This window comes from Engystomops pustulosus, chromosome 9, assembly GCF_040894005.1.
Source record: "Engystomops pustulosus chromosome 9, aEngPut4.maternal, whole genome shotgun sequence".
In the NCBI taxonomy this organism is placed as follows: Eukaryota; Metazoa; Chordata; class Amphibia; order Anura; family Leptodactylidae; genus Engystomops; species Engystomops pustulosus.
The window spans coordinates 98,856,173-98,875,429 of NC_092419.1; the positions used below are offsets into that span (position 1 = coordinate 98,856,173).

At 44.0% G+C, this 19,257-nt stretch overlaps 1 protein-coding gene across 1 annotated transcript in view; it reads left to right on the forward strand.

Moving 5' to 3' along the window:
• Positions 1-19,257, forward strand: part of CCDC187 (coiled-coil domain containing 187) — a 49,710-nt gene that overhangs the window by 27,829 nt on the left and 2,624 nt on the right. The window contains exons 14-28 of the mRNA XM_072124463.1: positions 2,638-2,750; positions 3,777-3,859; positions 4,503-4,616; positions 4,753-4,820; positions 6,651-6,727; positions 8,179-8,258; positions 11,462-11,649; positions 12,122-12,209; positions 14,043-14,189; positions 14,383-14,546; positions 14,895-15,004; positions 15,531-15,670; positions 15,762-15,853; positions 16,024-16,073; positions 16,854-18,991. Coding sequence (XP_071980564.1) covers positions 2,638-2,750; positions 3,777-3,859; positions 4,503-4,616; positions 4,753-4,820; positions 6,651-6,727; positions 8,179-8,258; positions 11,462-11,649; positions 12,122-12,209; positions 14,043-14,189; positions 14,383-14,546; positions 14,895-15,004; positions 15,531-15,670; positions 15,762-15,853; positions 16,024-16,073; positions 16,854-18,991 — 3,652 coding nt within the window. The remainder of the gene's footprint in view (positions 1-2,637; positions 2,751-3,776; positions 3,860-4,502; positions 4,617-4,752; positions 4,821-6,650; positions 6,728-8,178; positions 8,259-11,461; positions 11,650-12,121; positions 12,210-14,042; positions 14,190-14,382; positions 14,547-14,894; positions 15,005-15,530; positions 15,671-15,761; positions 15,854-16,023; positions 16,074-16,853; positions 18,992-19,257) is intronic.

Here is a 19,257-nt window from a genome sequence, read left to right on the forward strand (position 1 = left end):
TAGAGGCTGATCTTGGTTTTATCTATCCAAAGAATGTTCCTGCAGAACTGTGCTGGCATTTTTCATTGTTTTGAACAGTTCTGCTCTGACACTTATTATAAATCTCCCTCCATTGTGTTTTACATTGTTTACATGCAGATTACATGGGGCTACTTACTGGTGGCCTGCGTTCCAGTGTGTCACTGCGTTTTGTGTCAGTGTCCAAATATATCTGTATATAAACTGTATCTTGGTTGATGACTACAAATAAGGGGAACAATCAGTTTCATTTATTTTAATAACATCCAATTCAAGGCATGTCTGCATATAGCAGACGAATTGAATTAAATTAAAGGAAATCTGCCATCATGATAAACCAGGGACACTCACTCATAGATCCAGGCACCGTGACTGTGACAATCTTATTATACTTGTTATCCATGGCCTCCTTCCTTCTAAAATCAACTTTTAAAATGATGCTAATGAACCAGAAGGGCTCTGGGGTGTGTTACCAGAGCCCCTTTTCTGCTGTAGCTTCACAGGCTGTTACACTGTCTCATCCCCCCCCCCCCTGTTCCCACCAGGCTGTGCTGGATGTGTGCTACTGGCCTATGGCTGTTTTACATGCCCAATGCAGAGGACTTGTACTAGAGGGGAATTCATATTCTGCATGGTCAGTGTAGCCTCTCATATTGACCACTTCTCTATTAGATATACACGTGCTGGGGTTATATGTCCAAGACATACACTACCCAGAAGTGGCCTCTGAGGGACCCAGTGTCTAATCAACCATACCAGTAATCATTTACTTATCTATATCCATATATATTCACTTATAAATGTGTATATAATTTACACAGTGAACATAAAATAAAATTTTATTAAGGAAAAAAAATGTAAAATGTCCTATTTTTTGGGCTGGGAAGTAGCCGGATTATGTCATTTATTTTTTGCTGAATAAAAAAAAACCTGACAATATTTTCCCTTATTGCGGCTCCAGCGCTGGAAGCATATGGTTGCGGGGGCCAGCAGCGTAAATTGATTATTTGAATAATATAAGTACATAGTCAAATCTCCTCTGATCTCCTTTCCTCATGAGGATTAGAGTGATTTAACCTGTGCCATGGCGAAGATTAATTTAAAGTAATTGTTTTGCCTTTGCCTCGATCTTTTGTATAAATATGATTGCACCAGGATCTGTCACTAAGATTTATGACAAACTAATGGCCTCTGGCCGTCCACCTACGGCTACTGGCCGCAATTACGTATATTGTGCCTCCCCGCGTGTGGATAAGTCCTTTCCTTGTGTGACCTGATGGCAATAGCGTCCCCAGAAGAGGGGGGCCTATAGCAATGATTATCTCACCCATAGATAAGGGGGTTGTGACCCCCGGGGTCTTCTTTATTTCTGCAATAAATCTTTTTGGAGAGCGGGTTCTCTATGTTGTCTGCAAAGTTAGGTTAGGACTATGTAGGATTGAACCCACATGTGGACCCCTGTGCCAAAGAATAGATCCAACTATGCATTGCCCTAGTGGTCCCCTGGTTATTACCCTTTAACCTTACTATAGAGACCTTGTTTACCACATCGCTACCTCTTGGAGTAAACAAGATCCCCATACTAGGGTTAAAGGGTGATAACCAGGGGGTACCACTAAGACAATGTATAGTTGGATCTATTATTTGGTATAGGGCAGTGATGGCGAACCGTTTAGAGCCTGAGTGCCCAAACTTCAACCAAAAGCCACTTATTTATTGCAAAGTGCCAGCGCAGCAATTTAAGCTGTCATTTATTTCTCCTTGTTCTTTTACAACTTTCAATCGTTCAGCCGCCTAAAGACACCAACGGAGTTGAAAGGAGGAGGGCAAATTCGACTATCATTGTAGGATGATTCTGTAGCAAGATTCTTTGAGTCCTGTCTGGTGAACTTCATCCTGGGGTGGAGGCCTGGGTGCTGACAGAGGGGGCTCTGAGTGCCGCCTCTGGCACCAGTGCCATAGGTTCGCCACCACTGGTTTAGGGGGTCCACATGTGCAGTCTATTAGGGGTTCAATCCTAGATAGTCTTAACCTCTTTGTAGACAACATAGAAAAACTCCTTAAAAAGATTTATTGTAAGTAAAAAAGACACCGGGGGGAAGGGGGTGGTTAAAACCGGCAGGTGCACATATGGTCCATGGACAAGCGGAGGTCAGGGAAGACAACACATGAGTCCATACAGTAATCAGACAGTGGTCGGGAGCGATGCAGCAGGTTCAGAATTCGCGAGCAGAGATCAAACACAGGACAAGCTATGGCAGAAAGGTTTTACAGTGACCAAGCACCCTATTGCTCAGGCACCTATCTGCACCCAAAGTGCACTGCCGTAGTCTGATCCAGTCAGGGTACTTCTAGCGCTAGGATCTGGTGGCTGCTGGGTAGTGCCAATAATGGCGCTATTGGAAGAAAGCAGTCGTCAGGAACAAGTAATTATCAAGACCACCAACAGGCGCACATACACACGGTCTTCAAAGCCGACCAATTTCATTGATGTATATGGGGTATCCCTACTCTTCCCTGTGGCAGCGTGGGTATTATTTAACTGTATTTGGTTATAAGTCCCATATTTAATGCTGTTCTTTTTGAATGTTTCTTTCTTTCAATCTATCTATCCATCAGCCCACACAGAGAATCAGATGTAAGGAGTCCAAAACTCCAGAGGGAAACATCATTATCACCACCAAGGAGAAAAACGGGATCACCTCGGAGAACTACATCCCCTGCATACAGTGGTAAGAGTGTCCGTGTACTGGGCAGACTATTACATTGGGACATCCCTATACACATTAGATGGTCTTGACACAATGTTGATCTGGGGGGTTATCCATCATTGGTTTTCGTGGGATTTCTTTGGTGTGAAAAAGTCTCAAAGTAGTCGCCTTGAGGGGTTTTGTTCACTGTTAAAAAGTCAGCTATGTAAGAACACACCACATATGTCTCGCACATGACCCTTTTGTGGTGCGGCTGCACTATACCTGATGCAACACATATCTCTGCACTCCAGCTGGTTTCTATTCCTCTATAGATAACCTGACTTCTCATTCACTAAGAATTTATGTCTCTTCAAAGAAGTTGTCTCCCAAAACTGCAATACCTTACACCTCCATTGGACAGGAGCGGTGCTATTCCCTTCCTCGTAGAGACCCTCAAAAGCGGCTCCTGGCACCAAAGGTGTGAAAAAGACCCCAAATCAATATTGTCAGAGATAATTCAGCATTAGGGGCATTGACTCCCATAAAGCTGCTAATTGATTTGCTTCATTTATCCCTATTATTAACCATAAAGCCGCTCCTTGTATTAGGGGTAAAGTTGCCCCACGCTCCCGTTTTTTTTTTTTTTTTTGAGTAATCTCCAGCTTCTCCCACATCTGGGTAACAATATGATTTGTGCTGAAGCTGCCGGGCGGTTGTAAGCTGATTATTGACTTTCGGCCTTACAGCAGGCTAAAAAAAATTAAGCTCTAATCTTCCATTTATTCAAGTGGAATAATAGTAAATAAATTCTGCAAATTGTTAATAATCGAGGCGTTTATCATCTGCTGGTGGCAGCCGTGGCGGTATTACCAGTGCAGGGCAGAGCGCTATAATATATATGTATACTCAGGAGTAATATACTGCAGCTCTGTGCCTAGGGGGATATATTCACTGGGTACAATCACAGCTGGACATCTTATATATAGATCATAGGAAGGTGCAGGATAAGTCTAAATGAAGAATGTTCTTTGGGTTCTGCATATTGATACAATGTTACCTCTACAGATAAGAAGGGGAAGCGAGGAATATCACATTATAAGGAAACTTCTCCTATGGTCACACGGATGGACATAGCAAGCAAAATAAAAGTGAGTATATGCCAGCGATATCCTATAGACACCCCAGCAACACCCTTATTATGGAAATAAGCAATTCTCTTACCTATGATGTTTAAGTACTGTTTCTTCTTATGGAAGGTGCCACATAGGCATCTTATAGATAAAGGTTTGACACTTATATATACATACCCACGGGCGTAACTACAGGGGTAGCAGCCGCTATGGGGCCCCGACATCTAGGGTACTGGGTGTAAATATGCTGTATATGTATGTATACTGTATTTGTCTATGTGTGTATATGCTGTAGGTCTGTATATGGTATTGTATGTATGTGTGTTTATGTGATGTGTATGTTCTGTAAGTATATATGGTGTGTATATACTGATTGTAACTCACATGTGTGAGTATACAAATATGTACATTTTTTAATGGGGAAGGGGGGCCCCATTCAGAATTCTGCTCTGGGGCCCACCCTTACTTAGTTACGCCCCTATACACACAAGAGCGTCATCCTAGCGACCCATCCAGGTGACTAGGAGAATACAGACCACTATTTATACAGAGCATTTGGGGGCACATGGGATCCTGTTCTGATGACCAGTTGGTTCTAAGCAGCCGGACCTCAATACAATCAGACAAACTTTCCTGTAAAACCTGCAATATTCCTCCATAGGCTAAACTTCAACAACAAGAAAAGGACCTTTCCACTCTAAGGCTAAAAGCGGAAGCGGAGGCCGAGGAGGCTCAGAGGTGTCTGGAGGAAATGCTAAGACTTAACAAGCGGAAGGTAACTGGACATGGAGTATGGATGATGAGGCTAGCATGGCATCAACTTCTCAGACCCATCTCCTATTGTTATGGCCTGTGCACTGTTATGGCTGCTATAGAAGTTACTATTCAGCCTTTGACATGTTTTCTTACAGAGTCCGGGGCTCAGAACCAGTTCTCCTGAAAAGCTACAACCTCATGGTCAGGACATTGGAAATGATCGGTAGGTTTTCATGACACATTGAAGGGGTGTTCTCAATACCGACATGTATGGCCCAGTCCTACAATATGCTGTAAATGTTTGATGTATGTTCACTTTTATGTTTCCATTCACTGCTAGTCAGTGTGGGCCAGCCCTGGCCAGCAGTGAACTAGTTAATTGTATACAAGTGGCTCAGAAAGCAGCGTCTGGCCACCTGTGAAATGTTGCTGAGCAAAGCACTTTTCGGACACAGCTCCGCTTAAGAACTGGCAGATTGTGCAGCTCTTAAGTGAGTAGTTGTCTCCATTAGAGGGAGAAAAATCATCCTAGGAGTCAGAGTGTAATTGTCCTGCCCGCTGCTCGTCACCTGGATGGGGATCATGGAGCCATCATATGCCGCTAAACCGAGGACCTGGGAGATATGTAACATACAGCGACTGTACAAAGTAAATAAGCAAATTGCACTTTGAGTCGCTCCCTGATATGTATGTTCTTGGGACCAGTCCTGTGAAATTGTGATGTAAGTGATGCGCGGTATGGTAATATTACTTGTGCACTGAACGCCACCGTTATTGGGAAATAGTATTAATTGGGCTCTGTATCGGATTATTGTATCAATTAGGCACTGTATGGCAATATTAATCCAGCACTATTGCTATTCATAGCAATATTGGGCACAGTACAGGCGGCCCCCTACTTGAGGAAACCCGACTTACAGACCACCCATAGTTAAAGACGGAACCCTCTGCCCACTGTGACCTCTGGTGAAGCTTTCTGGATGCTTTACTATATTCCCAGGCTGCAATGATCAGCTGTAAGGTGTCTGTAATGAAGCTTTATTCATAATCCTTGGTCCCATTACAGCAAAAATAGAAAATTTGTCTAGAACTACAATTATAAAATATACAGTTTGGACTTACATACAAATTCAACTTAAGAACAAACCTAGGGAAACTATCATGTACATAACCCAGGGACTGCCTGTATATAAAAACTGTTTTGCCTAGAAATCCCTACACTCATCATAGATCCATAGGGCACTAACTTCCGCCATTAGCGTTCCCAGTGGGCCGTGTAATTCCGATGCCATCTTCCTTGGCGCTGCAAACAAAGAACCCAGGGCAAACGTATATGTAAAACACTAATCCTTATAGCGCCATACCATATAAACCAGCTGTTCGCCGTGAACAGTAGCAGTGGAAATGACTAAACTGCATGAGAATTAGGGCAGGAGGCTTGGCAGGCCCTTCCTTACAAGACTTTAGGTCCAATTAAGAAATGAAAAAGGTTCTAGAAATCCCACATAGGGTGTAAGTAATCAGATTGTGCAGAAATAAAGCCCCCTAAACAATCTAATCAGGCCTATATAATCTTTAAAGAACAAGTTCAAAGCTGGCGGGGGCTTTCGCTGATTACACACATGCCATTTGGATAACAGGGCAGAAAAGCGCCCAACCTTTTACCAGTAATTACCTGGAGAGGATCCAGCCTCCGCCGCCACTGGCTTCCAAATTCACTTTAGGAAAAGGGATCAACAAGAGCAATGACATTACAACATGACTTAATGCTGTCTTACCAGGAATGCATTATTCGTATTATTCCTATTGGAAGGAGTCGGAGGGGAGGATTTATCAATACCCGGAGCCCTGGAGCCAGACAGGGAGACTGCCAGCGTTAACGGCTGGGTATAAATCAGACGATTGACATTACTGATCCGATTGCTCTGCATCACTCACTACTCACGTTTTCTTGTATCAATCTGGTTTTCGTTAGTAGCCGTGTTGTGATTGGTTGACCTTCTGCCATAACGCTAAAGATATAGAAGAGCCTTGTAATTTTTTTTAATCACAGGTTCAGAGCTGGATCGCAAGCGCGTATGGAGGTAGTGAAGCGCTGCACAGGTAGTCCGGTCACAGCACATGGTACTGGTATGTTGTATACAAGAGTATAGATCATGGATATTCATATGCATATAGTATTTGACACATTGGCCCACATTTTTCAAAACTGCAGTTTCCCCGTGGAGTGTACAGAGTGCGACAGATTAATCAAAACTGGCGCCCGGTCTTCATCAATTTGGCGCTCCCTGCACTGCTCGGGAAGTGGGCACCATTTTTTGGTGCAGAATTGTGGCACACATCAGTAATAAATACTGATAGTGGCGCCAACTCAGACTAAGACGAAATTCACACCGCCGTTGCCCGTCGTACTGTAGTGCTGCTCACCCCCGCCCCTCTCCATAGATGAACATGGCGCACGGCGCCGTATGCCGAGAGAAGATAGGTCACGTGTGCGGCACAATTCTCTTGTGTACTATCGAATGTAGCGGTGGGACACAAACTCATTCTGCTGCTCCACCCATTAGTGGGAACGGGACCTCCATTTTCTCCGTATTGCTGGGGGTTCTCATAATTGGTGGGAGTCCCAGAAGTCAGACATTCGCTGATAAGCTTGTTGTCCCCTATCCTCTGAAAACTTGGTGCAACCCCCAGATGTTGCGCCTCTACTGATCACTTTAGGTCATTCATAGTTAAAGCTCACAAAACACCTTTAAAGGAAAACTATTATCAAAATCTATCATGCTAAACTAGGGACACTTACCCATAGATCCTGGCACCGTGGCTATGGTATCTTCTTATATTTGCTACCCATGGCCGACTTCCTTCTATAATCAACTTTTCAAATAATGCTAAAGAGTCTGAAGAACTCTGAGGAGTGTTACCAGGGCCCCTCCATGTTGCAAGCTCACAGGTTGGTCTTACCCACTCCCTCTGCTCTCTCAGCACTCCCCCCTGTTGCCTGATGTCATTTCACTCCCCCCTTACACTGTGTAACAGCCAGTGAAGCTGCAGCATGGAATGGCTCTGCTAAAAGCCCCTAGAGTTCTTTGGATTCATGAGCATAATTTTAATTGATTTTAAAAGGAAGGAGGCCATGGATATGAGGTCTATGAGTAAGTGTCCCTGGATTTTGATACTAGATTTCCTTTCTGGCTTCTTACACCCTGTAGCAGGTTTTTCATGCAGCATATGGATTTGATTTATTAATTCTTATCCTCTTTGTAAGGACTGGATATTGTAAGAGGTGAGCTGCCAAAAAGAGTGGTCATATCAGCTTATCCCCCATTGAAGGGGTATTGTTGCTGCAGGTAACCCACTATCACGTATAATGGAGTGGATTTGTATGAATTGATTGATACTGTGATACAGTCCCAGATCCGGACAGAGGTAACTGTACCTTGATAAATCACTATTGATAAATCTGGGCCATTGTGTTGCTGAATCTGCTGCCTGACAACTATTCTGCAGATCAGTATAGCAGACTGTAACCTTTGCATTTGATATTCCTGCAATTATAATGTGACGGTTCTTTCTTATAGTGAATGCTGCACCTACCGACACGGAGAGCCCGGAGCATTCCTGGGATCACACAGAGCCGGCCACAGACTCCACAAGCAAGGTATCCTCAACCGGACCCCTCAATTATATTGTCCACATGATGGTTTTACAGTACCAGACACTGTATTGGTGCTCAATTATTGGCCACATGGTGCAATATTGGTGGTTAAAGGTACACACACTGAAGTTTATCTATTTATGTAAGGCACACTGATCATCCTTCCTACGATAATACAACCCCATAAAAGGTTCTCTGCCCAACAGTTTGTCACCCATGTGCTAGGCGGCTCTTTCTGGTACCACTGATGGGGGTCACTCCCTGCATTTAGTAGTGGAAGTTGTCACCGCTGAGACTCTGACCTCTATTACTGAAACTATAATAAAATATTTTAAAATGCACAGAAAAAATGATATATTTTAATTAAAGACTCCCCCGATGCACCCTGGTTTGTAATCCAGCGAATCCGACGTAACCGACTACCTGTAAAAACCCCAAACTCTATATAAATGAATAATCTACTAATGTACACATCTTCAAAGTGGACGCGTGTAACATTGTCACGTTATAGTTAGACTTAGCAATTTCACCGTGGGGCAATGTGATGTCACAAAGCGTCATTGTCAGGGTTTGTGATGTCATGATGGCTAATTCCAATGTCACAGTTGGGAATTGTTGTGTCGGATGGGAGTTGTGATGTTACAATGCGGCACTGCAATGACTGAAAGGGGCCTATAGTGTCATAGCGGGGCGTTGTGATGTTATAATAATAACAATGTTTCTTTATATAGTGCCATCGTGTTACTATAGACCTTGCAATTAAAAAGTGATCATAGGTCTTATGAACAATTGACACTATGGGGCTCATTTACTTACCCGTCCGCTGGAGTTCACAGAAAGTCAACACACTAGTTAACACCACTCCAAGCTGTGCAATCCTCGAAAAAGGCACACAATCAGTCACTCTGAGTAGAGCAACCCTTAGTAAATGAGCCCCCTATCTCTTAAAAATTATGGAAAAATTTAAAAACAACTTTCTATCACCTTCCCTTTTTATCTAATGGATCTATGAAAGAAAATATATAGTACTCTGGCAACTTCCCTTGGTGACCAGCAGGTGGCGGTACATAACTTATCTTTATGTAGATGTAATGTGATGTGTTCTGCCTTTAGTTATTGTTGTTACACAAAATAATTGTTCTCTTGTATCATTCTTCGCTTTTATTGATGGGTTCAGACCCAAACTATGCATAAAAGAAACCAGTGTAAAAACCAAGACAAAGATCAGAGTATAGAAGTAGCAAACGACCTCGTATTAGCTTCTTCTCATCCGTCCAGGGCAGAGCTCATTTGCATATATTCTTCCCATGGAGCAGCAAATCTCTAAAAACCTGCTTGATCTCCTTAATAAGACCAACACATCCCCCAAAGTTGTAGGACAGGAACTTTCCAATGGGGCCACGTTGGAGCAGTTATAGAGGGCAGGACTTATAACTTTCTTTTCAAAGATTTGCAACCCTTTACTTAACCGGTTAAGGACCGGGCCCTTTCCTGTTTTTTCATGTCCATTTTTCACTCCCCACCTTCAAAAATCTATAACTTTTTTATTTTTACACGTAAAGAGCTGTGTGACGGCTTGTTTTCTGCGTAACACATTGCACTTCATAATGATGGTATTAAATATTCCATGCCATGTACTCGGAAGCGGGGAAAAAAAAATTCCAAATGCAATGAAAATGGTGAAAAAAACGCATTTGCGCCATTTTCTTGTGGGCTTGGATATTACGTCTTTCACTGAGCGCCCCAAATGACATGTCTACTTTATTCTTTGGGTGGGTACGATTAAGGGGATACCAAATTTGTATAGGTTTTATAATGTTTTCATACATTTACAAAAATTAAAACCTCCTGTACAAAAATAATTTTTTTTATTTTGCCAACTTCTGGCGCTAATAACTTTTTTATACTTTGGTGTACGGAGCTGTGGGTGGTGTCATTTTTTGAAGACCCGAGGCTACCATGGAGACGATGACGTCACGGGGAGCGGCGATCCCAGGTAAGATGGCGGCGCCCATGCGCCGCTATCTGTTTGAGGCTGCTGGCAGCTTTGCCGGCAGCCCACGCTGTGAAAACACCCGCGATCGGTGCTAGCACCGATCGCGGATGTTACCGGTAAGCCTTTGCTGCAATATGCAACAAAGACTTACCGGCTATGGAGAGGGCTCAGCCCGTGAGCCCTCTCCATGCAGCGCGACGCGACCGCCGCCGTGAATACACGGCGGGCGGTCGTGAACCGGTTAATAAAGAACAGTAAATGAAACCATCCAATAACATGAAAATTTAACTTTTTGCCCCATTTTTAATAAATGCTCCATCTTCTATATCCCTTAATACACTCTCTTGCCTGCATTCTTAGTGCCCTTTTTCTCCCATTTATAATGACCTTTCCATTATGCCCCCCTTTATAATGCCCTCGTCATTATGTGCCCATTTATAATGACCCCTTTCCTTAATCCCCCTTTTATAATACCCCTATTTATAAGACCCCCTCTCATTATGCCCCCATTGATAATGTCCCCTCTCATTATTCTTCCTTTTATAATGCGAGCTCTCATAATGCACCCATTTATAATCCTTCCATTATGCCCCCATTACATAAAGCCACCTCTTATTATGCCCCCATTTATAATGCCCCCTCTCTTTGTTCCCCCTTTTATAATGCCCTCTCTGAATTTTGTCCCCTCAGCACAGCAAACAAAAAAAGTACTCACCTGTCTGGTCTCTCCAGCAGTGGCTGTCCTAGGTCCTAAAGTAAGACACCCAGTGCCGGTGACGTCATTACATTGTTGCTGCTGGGAGATGTCCTGTGCCTAGTGGCAGAACAGGTTGCTCTGTCACAGAACAACTACAGTCAGCCGCACCATCACCATGATCGCATGTCGGGATTGTGGTGGTGTGGGGAGAGTGGGGACAGGGGTAGCGCATGAGCCTGGGGCAGGACAGGATTAGGGCTCTTGCAATGTCCTGGCCCCACTCTCCCCGCTCCACCGACCGCCACGATCACAAGTTGCAATCATGGTGACGGTCACGCAAGCCGCTCAGAAACACTCAGAGGCCAAGTCCAGCCCTGAGCTAGACAATCCCTTGTCTTTCTAAGAGTTATATTGCAAGCTCTGTTGGAGATGGGGACAATGCTTATAGCACAGTTACTAGTATGCAACACTATTCATTGCCTGCAATATTCACCAGTTTTATCTCATTTATAGTGGAGTGAAGTCGGACAGTTTTATGGTTCCCCGAACATGTTCACCCGTTTCTCCCTGGAGATGTCCCAGCAGTATCTCCGTGAAGAGGAATTACGTGCCAGACATCAGACGGCTCTGCTCCGGCTGCGGGAAGAGGCTCTGAAAGAGAAGACCAAGGCGGAATTGGCCCTGCTAAATCAGCAAAAGATGTGAGGAGGCTCATCTAATATCAAAGAGAACGAGAAAGTTTTCCTGATTTATAAGTGGGATGTGAGACGTATCACAGGAGTCACTGCACATACAAGATCTCCTCTCTCTGGTCACTAAATACTCACATAGTAGCATGGGTAGCACCGTGCTCTGGGCTGCACGGCGGCTGAGTGGGTAGCACTTCTGCCTTGCAGCGCTGGGGTCCTGGGTTCGAATCCCACCCAGGCTAACATCTGCAAACAGTTTGTATGTTCTCTCCGTGTTTGCGTGGGTTTCCTCAGGTTCCTCCGGTTTCCTCCAAAACATACTGTTAGGTTGTTTAGATTGTGAGCCACGGACCAATTTTACATGCTTTGTGCAGCACTGCATAATCTGTGGGCTCTAAATAAAGAATTATTATTATAGTTTAGGATTATATTATCAGTGTTTATTAAAACCATTTAATCCCAGTTACTTTCTTGGGCCCTTCAGATATTGGGAAACGAAAAACGAGCCGAGTAAGGTGGAAGAATTCCTAAAACAGGAACGTGAAATCCAGAGGAACCTCAAACAAGAGCAGGTACCAGGAAAGCACCGACTAACCAGGGGTCATGGTTTTGTTTACTGATGAAAACTTAATAGTCCCCCTGATGTCTCCTAGTTATGTTTATGGTAGTCTTTTCAAACCTGCAATCCCTTAACGGTTTGGAGAACTACAACTCTCAGCATGCCCTGGAATTAGAAGGCTTCTAAATCATGCTGAGAGTTGTAATCTTGCAGCAGCTGCAGGTCGTAGGCCAGTGGTTGGGAATGTGTAATGCATGATGGGACTTGTTGTTGGGACACTGCGGGGGACGGATCGGCACCGGTTTTATACAAGACTACAATTTTTTTTCCTATGTTCCCCATTGCATTTGTCGCCAGGTTTCCACTCTGTAATCTTATCACATTGGGGCAAATTTACTTACCCGGTCCATTCGCGTTCCAGCGGCGGCTTCTCCGCTCTGGATTCGGGTCCGGCCGGGATTTAATAAGGTAGTTCTTCCGCCGTCCACCAGGTGGCGCTGCTGCGCTGAAAGTAAACTCATCGCGCCGGAATGCACCGAGCTGGACCAGGTGAAGGTAAGCGGTCCTTATGCGACACATTTTCGGTTTTTAAATGCGGCGGTTTTTCCGAATACGTCGGGTTTTCGTTCGGCCACGCCCCCCGATTTCCGTCGCGCGCATGCCAGCGCCGATGCGCCACAATCCGATCGCGTGCGCCAAAATCCCGGGGCAATTTAAGTACAAGCGGCGCAAAACGGAAATATTCGGGTAACACGTCGGGAAAACGCGAATCGGGCCCTTAATAAATGACCCCCATTATGTTCTGTCCTTGAAAAGAGCTGGGAATGTAGCCACATGTCTCACAGCTTTCTCCAAATGAGTGACATGTGGTATAGGTGTTCAAAAATAATTACGACTATAGTATCCCCTGCATAAGTGCTCCCCAAAATCACAATACAGTGATGTAAAGAGGCTGTCAGACCCCTGCAAATACTCATTCAGAACTGCAGCCAGTGTCGGGTATTAATCAGGGAGATATGTGTAATTGGACCTTTGTGTGTGTTGTTTAGTAGCAGCAGGACTGTTGAATGTGCATTAACATTCCAGGCCTGTAGCTTCTCCAAATGCACTAGGTGTGTCCTCACACTGCAGTGCTCTTAGGACTGTTCCTAAGCTGTTCCACTGCCTGCTCTTCTGTTAAAAGTCATGGCAGGCTGGTTAAATACTTCGTGTAAAACAGTTCCCTACATTGTACTGATGAGATCCAAAGACCCCAAAACAGCATTGTCAAGAGTTGGGAATCTGTTCCTTCTGGAATAAATATACTGGTTTGGCTTTAATCTTGCATCCCGTCATTAGGCTTCCTAAAAGTCAAGCTTAATGTTAAGGGGGCTGCCTCACAAGGTAGCTAAAATGCAATGTTTTCCATATCCCATTCTGTAAAACGTATTTGCATACTTCCCCGAACCCCCCAGTGGACCGTCACATAAGTCTCCACAAGCCTGCGAGGTGGCCTTAATTGCCAAAGTCTCTGTAAGGAGAGCTCTTACTTCCCGGACTAAATGCTGTACAGGTATGGGGGTCAGTACAGGATGGGGGGTGTTGAGCTGTTGGGTGCAGAGCACTAAGCACAGCAGTTTGAGGACACACCCCCAGTCATTTGGAGAAGCTAAAATACTGGAATATAAAGCCATTTTCACAGTCCTGCTGCTACTAACAACACACACAAAGGTTGATTTTACTGCTCCCCCTGGTAGGTACCTGTCTGCAGGGGGAACATCATCCGTGTCAATACCTGTGAATGTAATTGGGAAACACATACCAGTAATTCCTCAAGCTCATCTGTCAACCATTTTGTTCTCCGCAGGCAGAAATCCTGCACCTGCACAATATTTACAAGGCTGCGCACCAGGAGCGGAAGTTATTACTGAGACAGCAGAAGGAGATCCTGAGGATACAGCAGGCGGCGGTCCACATCCAGCAGAAACTGCACAACTCCGGGGTCAGGCTACAGGTCTGGACCTTATTTTTGTTCTGAATCATGTAACTTGGCATATGGAAACCTGTCCTGACCCTGTCCTGTGCACACACGGCTCCTTCCAGAATCGGCAAATGTATAATTCTTGCTTCCAAGAACTGTGCTTACTGTCTGTGAATGGAAACAACAGCACACAGTCACACACAGTCCTCTTTCTTATCCCCCCTAGGACCTGGGTGATCTTAATCCTTCCACACAACAGTCAAGATGCGACACACTACACGATTCCACGTTTCCTTCTGAACATCTGAACCAGGATACACAATCGGCCATTTCTGACCTCTCGGAGGATGAAGACATCAAGGGGAAAACCCAGTCCAAGGAAACGTATCTGTACGTAGTTTAGTGACCACGTCTAATAGAAGCTATCATTGGGTTCTGTTCACACCTGCATCATGAATCTAGGCCAGATTTGTCATTAGATGGAACTGGAATAGCCACTTTTGAAACAATTTTCCAACAAGTGCAGTCTCATTGCCGTCCATTTGTCCTCTACATATAACTAACCTACCAGAAGTATGTTAGAAATATGAAAGTGATACATGGAAGCGAGTGCAACTACAGTATGACATCATTTGTTTTGTAGTCTGTTACCATGGAGACTCATATTTCTGCACAGGAGTTGTAGACACAAATGTTTGTATCCCAGTGTATCATATCAGTGTGTTTCATTCTTTATAGGGCACAGAGATCAGAGAGTAAAAGTATATCTCCTGCTCCAGAGGTCTGTGACTCAACTCGAAGTGGCCTTCAGAACAGAGACAAAAAAGAAGAGGCGGCTTATATCCCTGGTAATGTTCTGTACTACTTCCACCAGCATTACATCCATGTAAAACCTCTGTGACTATGGTAAAACACTCAAACGAGAGGTGTAGTCACAGTGCCTGAGGGGCCAAAATTCACCTATGCCACATTAGAAGGTCAGATAGATGGAGGGGACTTATAACAGACGCTCTTGACTATTTTATATAAGGCTCAGAGCAACACAGAGTATTTCAGCAATGTATAAAGACAACATTAGAATGCTATGTATCACCATACTAAACAGAGCAGCACAAGTTACTAACTAGCAACTAGACGTCTTTTAATCATATCTGTTCTTTGAAAGGTAGACAAAACCTATATGGCCACACTATTGGATAAAGACAGAGCTGTGGGTGTTGTAGCGGTCGCCATCACAGTGCAGCTCATTCTATAAGATACAATTCAGTACTAAGGCATCTGTATATATGTTATGGACGCTCCTTATTATCAAAAATAAGGATGTTAACAGTGAAAATGCAAAGAGGATGAAAAACTGTTCATTATGTATTGCAGATGGAACTGCTGAGGACAATTTGTTACTAGATGATGGAAGACGAAGCACAGGATCTCCTCCAAATCATCTGACTATTCCAAAACATTCCCAGGAAGACCAAAGCAATCATTCAACGGCAAGACAGTGGGGCGAAGCTCATGTAAGCACCTTCCCCACCGATCCAAATCTGGTGCCTCTCATATATTCTACTTTAAAGGTCAATGAATATTTAAATTCTTTGTGTATATTAGGAAGAGAACGTCTCCAGGAACAAGAATGAGATTTCCGAGGAGACATTTGTGAATAGGCAAGAAACGGAGAAGGAAGCTGCAGGACAATCCAGGTAACAGTGTGAATCTTGTCATAATCACCAGTCTAATAATATTACCTAAGGCCCCTACAGGAGGCTGCCAACAGCTATCCAGACTCTATGAACACCCCCCCCCCCCCCCATTTACCTGAGCTTCAATGCAAAGATGGATCATAAACATATGATATTGTTTTATAACCCAGGGACAATCTCGACTGGAATGATGAGGATAAAAAGATTACAGAAAAACAAGGTAAGGTACATAGGGTGTTATTAGTATATTTAGTTGCTGGTCAGAGCTTGACCGCTTCTTGGTGAAATTGACAATTGTGCTAAAGGTACAAGTAGATGCAGGGTCGCGTCATCTAGTTCTAGATGTGATTGGAACCCATGTTCCTCCTTCTTAGTATCTATTGGTGTTCACCTCCTGTGAGGCTGAGATAATACATTTTCTTTATATACAGTTCACCTCTCCGTTATTTCATCCGTTTTTCCGTTTTCATTTATTGTGAGTCAACATCAGGGAAGGCTGGCCCCACAGATGAGTCTATGGTGGACCTACAATCTAATTATGTTTAGCAGATGACAGCACACTATGAAGGCCGCTGGGACATAAATTCTAGGGGTTTTCCAGATAATTTATACTTGTGGTATATACATAACATAGGTTGTTAATATCAGATCATTGAGTCTCACCGATCAGATTTTTAGGACTGCTTCCCCTGCAGCAACAACATATACAAATGATTTGTTCATTTCAGTGGAAGTTGATCTGCAGTGACCCAGGTCGGCCACTACACAGAAAATGGAGCTGTTCAACTAGATCCATTCACTCTGTTAAATACGGTGCCAAAATTAGCTGTTCCAAGTGTTGGACCCTCATTGATCTGATATTGATGACCTTACCTATTAAAAACATTTAATAGATGGTGGGCCCAGGAGCCCAATTTAGAAACTCACTGCTCATGTTTAATATGTTTCCTCTGTTCTGTACACAGAAAGTAATCATAAAATCTATATTATTACATCTTAGATCCCAAGAAAATACTCGGAACCAAAGAAGCTGCAAGCAATGAGCACTCAGTGTCCGAACCCGTTAATAATCACAGTTCTCGGACCATCCAGGCGCCTTCCTCATCAGAATCCCCTTCCCGGGCATCAGACATTGTCGCGCTCTCTCCCTCTCTTGGAGAATTTCGAAAAGTTTCTGCCAAACTCATTAACATCTCCGAAAGCTCCGTCTCTGCATCCGACCGACTACAAGGTGGTGAGGACACCGAGAGTGGAGATTCAGAGGTGTTTGACATGGAGTCTTCAGAAGTCCCACCTGGAAGAGCCTTTAATAAGGAATGGGGTGAAAACTTGATAAATCAAGATGATGATATAATTACCGATGGAGACAAGCAAACAACGTCACCAACAAAGTTTCCAGAATCCAGGAAAGCTGTGATTTTGGTTATGAAAGAGACACAGAGTAAGACCGAAACGGCTCCTTTGGCTTGTGAATCCTTCCCGACATCTGAGGACTTGACAGAATCCGATACAAAAACACACGGTGTAAACCATTCGCCTGAGAATCAAGATGGTAGTATAGTCAGAGTTACCGACACACACAAGGCGACGTCAATGAGTCCGAAAGACGACGGTAATGCGGCTGGAATGAGTTCACCTGACACTAAAGAGCGGCAAAGAATGACAGAAACTAATGAAAAACAATCCGTTACGGAAAGTGCAATCTGCAGGAAAATTGAGATGATGCCATTTCATGCTCCAACTTCAAAAGATTTATTTCAGATTAAAAGCTTTCCACATCGGAGTGAGGGAGACATCATATTCATCACGGATGAAGTTCTCCAGCCTATCGAAGACACCTTGTCAGAAATCTTGTCTCCGGTTGATGAAAAGCTTTCCTACGAAAGCGCAGAACTGTATTCCCAACAACAGGACCAGAGTGAAGAGCTCCCATCTCTCCCAAGAGACCCTGACTCCATTTATAGCGCCGATAGTGACTCCGAAGATTTCCCCACCCCACCAGAAGGAATACTTCTATCCAGATCAGGAAGCTTGCAGAGTAGTAGCGAGGCCAGCCTCATTGATGAGATCCATCTACTATACGATAGCCTGCTTACTGAGGAGACTCTTCTCCCACCAGACCAAATTGTAAATATGGAACGTTCTCCACTGGAGATTGAGAATTCCAGACCAGAAGTGATGAAGCCATGTAGACCATTCCTAACATTATCGAAAGCTGAAGATACCATTCAAGATCCACTCTCCACCTTTGAGATTGGAGACCGGGTATTAGTCAAGCTTTCCAAGCCAGGAACCCTGATGTATAAAGGGTTGACATCCTTCCAAGCAGGATATTGGGCAGGAGTGGCCCTGGACAAGCCAGAAGGAGACAACGATGGAACCTACGAAGGCGTCAGATATTTTGAATGTTCTAAGAAGTGCGGAGTGTTTGTCAGACCCGGACAAATCTCACATCTCTTGTTTGATGATGTGGATGGATCTGATCCTCAGAAAGACGAGGACGATGATTATTCATTTGGTGGAAGTCCATCTCCTGGAGATGGACAACCACAAGATGAAGGTACAAGTAGGAGACAACATGAGGAAAAGGAAGTAGGGAAGTTCTCCTCTGAGAAGGACACCAAACAAAACCAGTTCAGGTCATCAGAAAACGGTAATGATCCTCAAGATGCTGACATTTCCCCAAGATCTTTACATACACCCCCTGAAGGACCTATTGTCCAAGACAAAAGTCCCGATCCGGCCTCGCAAACAAAGCAATGCTGTAGAGGTGACACTAACAAATTAATAGTGCCAATCCCCCCGCAGGACGACAAACACAGATTACTTGTAAAGGTTACAGACGAGGCGATCAGCGGAGTCTTATGTGATGCCACTGGGACATATTCTAAAATATCAGCCCCCGAGACGGAGTCAGTGATGAATGGCGGCGAGGAGGAGGATGAAAAATGTGTGAGGGCTGAAGAAGGATCCTGCAATCATCTCTCAGCCGTGACCACACGGGAGGCAGGCGGATATGTGGACACCTTAGTCGTTGATGTTATAGATGACTGCATTAAAGAATATAAAAAAATCAAAAGCGAGAAAGGAAAAAAATGTATACTCCAGTCTAACGGGAACTACAGTCCCCCAGTCCTGGTATGTAGATATTAAGGTGCTTCAAGCTTAGAAGGTTTTGTAGCAGTCAGCTTTTGACTGGAACTGGGCAACAAGTGTTTAATTTCACTGCAGCGCCCCTGCAGGGCACATGAAGCATTACACTGGCGGGGTCCTCCAGAGCAATTTATACTTTTTTTGTAGTGTATTTCAACTTAGGATACTAAAAGAAAGAATTCTGATCCGTTAACTTAAAATTCCCTAGTTTGTGTCTTCTGTAAACCCTAGTGATAAAAAAAACCATGTAC